At 30.7% G+C, this 9,130-nt stretch overlaps 2 protein-coding genes across 2 annotated transcripts; one reads left to right on the top strand and one right to left on the bottom strand.

Annotated features, from left to right (window-relative positions):
* The first annotated feature begins 973 nt into the window (after positions 1–973).
* LOC101248557 (aspartyl protease AED3) lies at positions 974–3,450 on the top strand. The gene is made up of 2 exons (XM_004252667.4): positions 974–1,408; positions 2,210–3,450. Exons 1-2 carry the CDS (start codon positions 1,120–1,122, stop codon positions 3,259–3,261), a joined length of 1,341 nt encoding a protein of 446 aa, XP_004252715.1. The 5' UTR covers positions 974–1,119; the 3' UTR covers positions 3,262–3,450.
* A 474-nt stretch (positions 3,451–3,924) lies between these two features.
* Positions 3,925–5,226, bottom strand: LOC101251865 (uncharacterized). Its single transcript, XM_004252761.1, has one exon. It carries the CDS (start codon positions 5,224–5,226, stop codon positions 3,925–3,927), a length of 1,302 nt encoding a protein of 433 aa, XP_004252809.1.
* Positions 5,227–9,130: the final 3,904 nt, after the last annotated feature.

Here is a 9,130-nt window from a genome sequence, read left to right as displayed (position 1 = left end):
CTACAAATGAAATCTCGAACTCTATATGGGCGAGGACGTTGAGCCCCTAAGAGGGAGGAAGGTGTAACACTCTAGGTGAATTATCTCACGTTGATATAATATGAAAGAGATGTTGGATATATAAGAAATAAGACTAGATCTCAAGTGACGCATTTTAAATTGTACGGCCGACTAGAATCAAACCGAATAGTATCACTAATGAACTAGACTATGATATAAATTTTACACGACGTAAATCAGAATTAATCAAGGTTTCAACATAGATATCAACCGGATAGATTACTAAAATGCTAAAAGCTAACGTAACGTAAGAGATATTTATTAAAACATGTTAAAATTAATCATATCCCATAAATTCAGAGAACTCTTGAAACTCTTCTATCCAGAAAAGTTTTTAAAAAAATCTTCTATAACTTCTTAGGTCGTCATGAATGACTCAACATGAGTCAAGCTTGTGAATAATTAAATTATAGAATGGCTTGTTAGATATATGTGTCAAATTAGCGAGTTAGATTAAATTTAAACAGATCAAAATAGATTGAGTTGATAAATGAAACAAGTTATTGGCTCGATCATAATTTAACATGTCAATTTTTACAAAATATTAACGATCAACCCAAACTTGAATAGGATGGATGGATTATATTTTATGGGCTAATTTTATCACCTTTATATCTCTGGCTAATATATTAACTATAATAGATATATAATCAATTATGATATTTAAAATTCGAAGTCATATTACTAATTTACTATGATAATATTCACTTAACAAATTCAATTTTTTTTCTTAGTTATGCAAAAGGGTTAATCAAAAGTAAAAAAAATGATATTAAAACATGAAAAATTTAACAAGTTAGGACAATGATATCACTTTAGTTTATGCTGCAAAATATTGACTTCTCTTTAGTCCTTTTTTTGGATCATAGCTAGCTAGATATTGTACAATTATCCTAAAATTTATCCCCCACCAAAATTAAAAAATTAGAAAAAATCACATAAAAAATTACTTTTGATTTAAAAATTTTCCACTAAAATTTCATACCCTTTTTGTATCTTCTATATATATCATGTTTAATTTCACCACTCTATTTGTCATATTGTCTTCAAAAATTTATAATGGCTACTTATTTCTTCTTCATTTTTCTAATTATTTCTACAAAAACTTTAGCTTATGATGATTCTTGTGCTTTTAATTCCAAAAAAGGAAATTCAGACCTAACTGTTATTCATATTTATGGAAAATGTTCACCTTTTAACTCACCAAAACCTTCTTCTTCATGGATTAATACTGTTATCAACATGGCCTCTAAAGATCCACAAAGGCTCTCTTATTTATCAAGTTTAGTTGTGTCCAAAAAGCCTACTAATGTTCCCATTGCTTCAGGCCAACAACTCTTCAATATAGGTATAATGATATTTTCGCTCGGTTTATTTTTACTGGTCACTTATAACGTATCAAGAAAAAATAATTAGTTTTTTTCCATGTCTTATACTTAACATAAATTACTTATCTATCAAATCGTTTTCCAAGACCTAATATTAAACATCAGTTTTTATAGTGTTTTCAAAGGATATAGTTTATAGTTTGTTTGGCCAAAATTTTAAAATATTTTTATTTTTAAATTTTATTTTTTTAGAAAAATACGTTTGGAAAGTAATTATTTGTGTTTGACTAATAAGATTGAGAAGACTTTTGTAATATATTGAAGAAATAATATGTGCTTGACCAAGATTTTAAAAGTGCTTATGTGGATAATCATTATTGGTTTCTCAAAAGCTAATCATTTTTGTATTATCCAGTAATTCCTTAATTTCAACATTTAATATTGTATGTTTCATATTACGATACTCAAAAAATAGTTACCTATATTATACATATCTCTAGTTTAAGAATATATACTACAAATATAATCATCTATGAACTTCGCCTCTAATCTGTCTAAATTGCTCATAGCTAACATAATTTTTTGATAATATGTTGCTAAATAAGATTAACGACAAGTTTTATTATTTAATCAAATTAAAAAAGATTTCGTCGGGATTTTCTTTCTTTTAGTACTGACAAAATTGAAAAATCTATGCTACTCAAATTTCATACTGAATCAAATTAAGACACGTAAATTGAGTCACAAATACGCCGGAAGTATAAATGTGAGTTTTTCAATGTACATGTACTTCACATCATCTATGCTATACATTGTTGTAGGTAACTATGTGGTTCGGGTCAAGATGGGTACTCCGGGTCAACAAATGTACATGGTTTTGGATACAAGTAATGATGCTGCATTTGTACCATGTAGTGGTTGTGTTGGTTGCTCTTCTAATACTTTGTTTGCCCCATCCACTTCCACTACTTACGGGTCGGTAGACTGCTCCGTACCCGAATGTACTCAAGTCCGAGGGAGTCTCTCGTGCCCGACTACTGGGTCAGTAGTCGGGTCAAGTACTGCCTGCTTCTTTAACCAATCGTACGGTGGAGATTCGTCTTTTTACGCCACGTTGTCACGTGACTCCCTTGGACTAGCCAATGACGTTGTTCCGAGTTATGCTTTCGGGTGCATAAGTTCCGTGTCCGGGTCCTCAATTCCGCCACAAGGGTTATTGGGCTTGGGCCGCGGGGCGATGTCGTTGATGTCACAATCCGGATCTCTTTATTCAGGCGTATTCTCATACTGTTTACCTAGTTTTAAATCTTATTATTTCTCCGGATCACTCAAGCTCGGAACCGTTGGCCAACCCAAAAACATTAAAACCACACCATTACTCAAAAACCCGAGAAGACCATCTCTGTACTACGTGAACCTAACAAGTGTAAGCGTGGGACGAGTTTCAGTCCCGATTGCACCCGAAGACCTTGCGTTTGACCCGAACACCGGTGCGGGCACGGTAATTGACTCGGGTACGGTCATAACCCGATTCGTTCAACCCGCTTACGAGGCGATTAGGGATGAATTTAGGAAACAAGTGAATGGTACATTTAGCTCATTAGGTGCATTTGATACATGTTTTGTATCACAAAATGAGGCTGTGATACCAACTATAACATTGCACTTTGAAGGAATGGACTTGAAATTGCCAATTGAGAACACATTGATACATAGTAGTGCCACTCCCTTAGCATGTTTGGCTATTGCATCAGCACCAAATAATGTGAATTCAGTGTTGAATGTGATAGCCAATTTGCAACAACAAAATCTTAGGTTAATGTTTGACACAGCTAATTCACGCGTTGGAATTGCTCGCGAAGTTTGTAACTAAGTGTCCCTCGTACCCTAAAATATGTAGTCACACTTGTGTCTGATACTCCAAAAATGACGGACGACATTGTTATTATTAAGTCTTTTCTTTCCTTGTAATTCAAATGTAGTACACTTGGTGAAAAAGCTCATCAAGTACTTCAATTTCCTTGTGTTACTATTTGGAATGAATTAATGTTATGTTCAGTAATTTGGTGCATTTAGAAAATTATCAGCATGTTTAATTTTGCTTAATTATATTTCCTCAAATTCAATTATTGTAAAGTTTTGAACATGTTAATAATTTTTATATTTGTAAAAGGAAAGGACAGAGGCAAGCATATTTAAGAAATTATTTTTATCCAAAAGAAAAAAAAATTGAAAGAAAGTAAAAGAAAATATTTTTAATACAATCTCTTTTTATATACTCCTTATTATCATATTATTTTGCTCAAAAGTAATAGTACATACATCAACAAACATTAGCAAGTGAATATACATAAAACCGATAAAAAAATTAAAATAAAAAAAACCTCAATATTCTATTATGCTCACTCACCTATCTTTTTTTTTTTTTTTGTTAATCCCATCATTTCTTCTGAATCGAGAGTTTATCTGAAACAACATGCATATTTCCTACTTTCTCGAAATCATTACACTAAATATATTATTATCGTCGTATTCATCAACCCCACCATTGGTGCACAGCAATACCTTCATCTCTCAACAATCCATACAATGATAAACATTCCCAATATGCCCTTCTATTTTTCTTATCACTTTTTTTAATTCCTTGATGTTTACATTCCAAAAAAAGCTCATCAATTAATTTAATACTTCTATTATTCACCATTTCTTCAACCACATCAGCCTCTGCCTTCATTACCACATATTCATTTTCTTTTACATTTTTTTGTAACCAATCAGACATGTTAATACTACTCAATGGTATCTCTTTACCACTTGATTCTTCATTCATAGTCTCAATCTTGAACATCTCAAATTTTGTGTTTTTTGTAGGATAATGCTTTGTAAACCAAGTAGAATGATAATTATCACTTGATTTTTCATTCTTTTCTTGTAAACCAACATCAATAAACACCCTTCTTGGGTAACTCTCAAGGGAAACTCCCATTAAATCAGGTAAAAAATGTGTCTTTTTTAGATATCTACTCGATTTTCGTGATGATGCTCTGGGTGGTTCAAGTAGTACATCTTCTAGTTTCTTGAGTGCTTCCTTTTTCGCACTTGTGAAATCATCTGATCTGACTAATTCAGATTCACTCTGAGCAGAAGTCAAATGCTCTTTATCAAAAGCCTTTCTGTTCCCAGAGCTCGAACTAGACACCTCTTCTGAATTAGTTTCAAGAAGTCGCCGCGTAGAAGAGTTGATAGAGGCATTCTTTATTTTCTTCATGGCTATAATAGTTGAATCAAATTTTCTAACATAGACAATCTTGTAATTTGATGGATGTGGAAATTCATCAACCAAAGGATTGTCATTTAGTGGTACAACTAGAATACCACCAACTTTCAAGGCTCTTTCAATAAAATTTGATAATTGAGGATAACCATAGGTCAAAACAAAATCAAAAGTCTCATTAGGGACATTATTTTGTTGTGTGGAATCTGAAAATGAAATCAAATCAGGATTATAATCTTTAACAACTTGAGAATTATAAATTTCTTCATCATTCCCATTGCTAACAAGAAGGGACCTATCACCCATTCTTATAAGTCTTTCATTAGCCAAATCTTGAAAAATCATAGGCAAAAATTCCAACTTAATTGGATTATAAACCATCTCATTATCAACTTGATAAGCATAATTAGACTCGTATCGCGACGATAAGTACCCAATTATCGTATTAATCCAAGGTAAAGAAACAATTACCAATGCTAATATTGTTGCACGAGCCATAAACTTCAAAACCCAAGAATGGTCTATTCTTATAATCACCAACTTTGTATCCCAATTATAATCCATTAATCCATCTATGTATAAACCTCTTATTTTACTATGTTGCTTGTTGTAAAAACCTTGCAACATGTTATTCATCATTTTGTACTTCATGTTTGTTATCACAAAGTAACACGAATCCCAAAAAGGTGCATGCAAGCTAACCAGACACCAGAAATACACTAGGTTGTTTGGAAAAAAACTCTCGAAACACAAAAGAAAGTCGATTTTTTACTAATTAAAAAAAAAAAAAAGAGGGTTGGTGAGCTAGAATAATAGAAAATTATCAATTTTTAACGAGTACAAAACCTGGCTACGGTGTGGTTTCCACCCACGAGGGCTAGTCTATTTGTTTGCACTTTTGCCCACAATAACAATAAATCTTTTAACCTCTGAATTTCCATTTTATAATTACTCTCCTTCCTTCTATAATTTCCAGATCGATGACATTTATTTGGAATATTAACAATATTCCATGATCAAGTTTTTTTAACGATACATTCGAAGAAAATCCAATAATATTTTTGTCATCGATCGGAAAAATAAAGAAGGAAGGAGGAGGAGGAGGAGGTATAATAAGAGAGAAAAAAAAAAGAGAGATTATTTTTATTAATTTTTTTTTTTTGGGATTTATTTTTCTTTTTATAGTTTCAAATGTAATTGTTTCTAGGCTAATATAGAAAGTAATATTATTAATGATGGTTGGTTATGCGATTATTTCTCTTTAAAAGGAATGGTGAAAAAATTGGCAATTGAGGGACGTGACTTAATTTCACCATACAATCTTGATAATAATAATTAACAAACATTTTATTTAATATAAGAGGTGAAATTAAATTGGTGAAATGGAAGAGACCAAACTACAATGAGCTAAAATTGAATGTGGATGGTTGTAGTAAAGGAAATCCTGGAAGTGTTGGAGGTGGAGGAGTACTTAGGGATCATGCTGGACAAATGATTATGGCTTTCAGTGCCTATTTTGGTTTTTGCTCAAATAATTCAGCTGAGGCACTAGCTCTAAAGACTGGCCTAAGATGGTGTTTAGATCATGATTTTCACAGGGTTACTGTTGAATATGACTCCCTATTGATTATTCAGATGGTTAAAGGTATGATCGATTCCCCTTGACATATGAAAGATGATATTAAGCAAATTCAATCCATGAGTTCACTTGGTGACTTCTCTTTCATTCACACCTTCAGAGAAAGTAATATTACAGCTGATTTGCTCGCTAATATGGCTGAACATTGCAAAACAACTACCTTCTTCACCGAGGCCATAAATCTTCCTTCTAAGGTTACTTCCACCTTGAACAATGATGTAGTTGGCAAGCCCAACATTAGAATTCGAGTGAAGAAGGGAAACTTCATATTCGACGCTGGTTAAATTTTGTTTGGTTGCTTCTAGTTTATGAATTCTCGATTTTTTTGTAAGCTTATGTAACAAGGAGCAACCCTCCTCCTTTTTTTCTTTCCTTCTATTTTGATAAGTTAGAGAGTAAGGATGTCCCTCACTCCTAGTGTTGTAATGCGGAGGTCAGGTTTCACCCCCTCCATGCTCCTTTGACTTATCTATTGAAGCCCCTTAAGGGAACCTTCGAAAAAAAAAATATAAAAGGTGATAAAAAATGATATAAATATTTTATTGGTTATAGGTCTTTAACAAGTTGTTGTATGATATTTTGTTATTTATTATTATTATTATTATTATTATTATAAATGAGGGTGGATATTTAGTCGTGACACATTTACCAACCTTGCAATTTGCTTGAGTAATTTTTTAACACCTTGCTCTTAAAAAAATAATGTTTCGAAGAAGAGTTTTTTTTTAAAAAATAAAATAAAAATTGAAGAGACTATTTTGAAAAGAAATTATTATATTTAGAGGTTATTTAAAATTGAGTTTCGATGTTTCAAATCACTTTATTTAGCTTCTGTTTCTTGTATTTATTTCATTACTTTTTTTTCTAGTCTCCTAATTGCTTTTTTCTTTTGATAAGCAAATTAAAGGTGAAAAAGACTTGTATGAATTGTATAGTCAATAATGGGAGGAACTAGTAAATGGACCACACTAATATAAGTGACTTATGTATAGTTATTTCAGATTCACACATATATGTTGAATATAGTCGTGACAAAATTGATCGAATCTCAAATATATCAAGTATCATATAATTGATGTTTGAATTGTATATAGTCAATAATGGAAAGATGTTTAATTAAACGTGTGAAAATAAATTTCTTGAAATTCAGTAACTTTGATTCATATAATGTATTCATATTAAGAAATCAAATTTATTAAATTTATTGAATATTAAATTCTATTTAAAGTCACCATTATAAAATTTTAAATCTATAAGATTAAAATTCTGACTCTGTATCTGTATTTGATAATAGATAGAATGGTTAAGACATATTCCATAATCTTGTGGTTCAGATTGCTTTTTTTTATTAAGAATTTTTATATGATCAAATTATTTAAAAGATAGATAATGTACATATAGCAATGCATAAATAAAATAAAAAGAATTGTAAACTGCAATTAATTCTTTGTGGATTAAGTTAAATCTATAAAAAAAAATGCATAGAGATTTTCAATTTAAAAGGAAGAGTAAATTGTTATCTTGATAAATTTTCTTTTAAGATATAAAGGTAAAATTTCGAATTAATTTTTCAATCAAATATTTTAAATTTGAGTATTATCGAATATGAAAAAAGTCACGTGAGGAAGCACTTTCCTCTTAATGAATCGTATGTGACACAAATTTGAAGTATAGAATAGTGAGTGAAATTAGAAAAAAAAAATGAATGAAAATTTCTTGTTCACTAATTAAGACCATGGAGGAACTTTGATGTTGAAACTTTGACATGTTGGTCAATCAACAATTTAAATTATATACTTTAATATAATTTCTTTTTTTTACATCATATATAGGTGTCAACTAATTGGTGGTGGTGATGACTAACGATGATGTTTGTTTGTGATGGCATTGGCTGATGATAGTGGTTATGGTGGGTTATGAAGGTGATTAGGGTGTCATTCGGTAGATTACAATTGCAAATTATATGGTTGATAAATCGGAGGACAAAAACGTATACTAAAAACATAATATTATTATATGAAAACTAATATAAGAGAAAAGTACTAAAATTACTGAGATAATAAATCTCCCCATAAACTAAACTCTTAAACGTGTACATTGTGAAAGCTATTGTGTTATGCTATGAGAATAGATATCTTTTATTTATAGATCTCCAAATTTTTCCTCTAAGGAAAAAATAAATCAAATATGGAAGAAAATTATATTTTCCTTTAGAAAAAGTTCAATATGGTAATACTTAGATTTTTCTTCAAGAAAAAAATAAACTTCAGATAAGGTCAGAAAATCAGTGTGACACCCTAACATGTTCTTGGTAGTATTTTATTGTATAGCGGTTGGAAGTAGAAACTAATTGTGGTTGTTGGTGGTGACGATACATAATTAGTAATACTGAAATCTAATGGCGGTGGAAAATGATGGTACCAGTTAACCATATATTAAGATTGACTAATGGTGGTAAAAATTGATAGTGAATATAATAATAGTTGATAGTGCAAATGATCATTGCAATTGATGTCTAATGATGATGACGATTAATTTTGATAATTGATGATATTGGTGGTTGTGATTGGGTTGAGGATGATGATTATGGATGGTAGGTGGTGTTATGATAGATTTAAGTAGATGGAGTGTCGTCTTTATATAAATTCTCAAAAGAGATATTTCAATGATATCAAACCTTGAGTATAGATATTAATCATTCCGATCCAGTAAGTGATTATAAACTTAGAAAAACAACACACTTAATAATTAAAATCCGAATGATTATAATTCAAAGTTCAGACATTTGAAAACAGACTTAACTATTGAGATTTGAATGATTACGATTGA

This window comes from Solanum lycopersicum, chromosome 12 (assembly GCF_036512215.1).
Source record: "Solanum lycopersicum chromosome 12, SLM_r2.1".
Classification (NCBI taxonomy): Eukaryota; Viridiplantae; Streptophyta; class Magnoliopsida; order Solanales; family Solanaceae; genus Solanum; species Solanum lycopersicum.
This window is presented reverse-complemented; position numbering and strand designations above follow the sequence as displayed.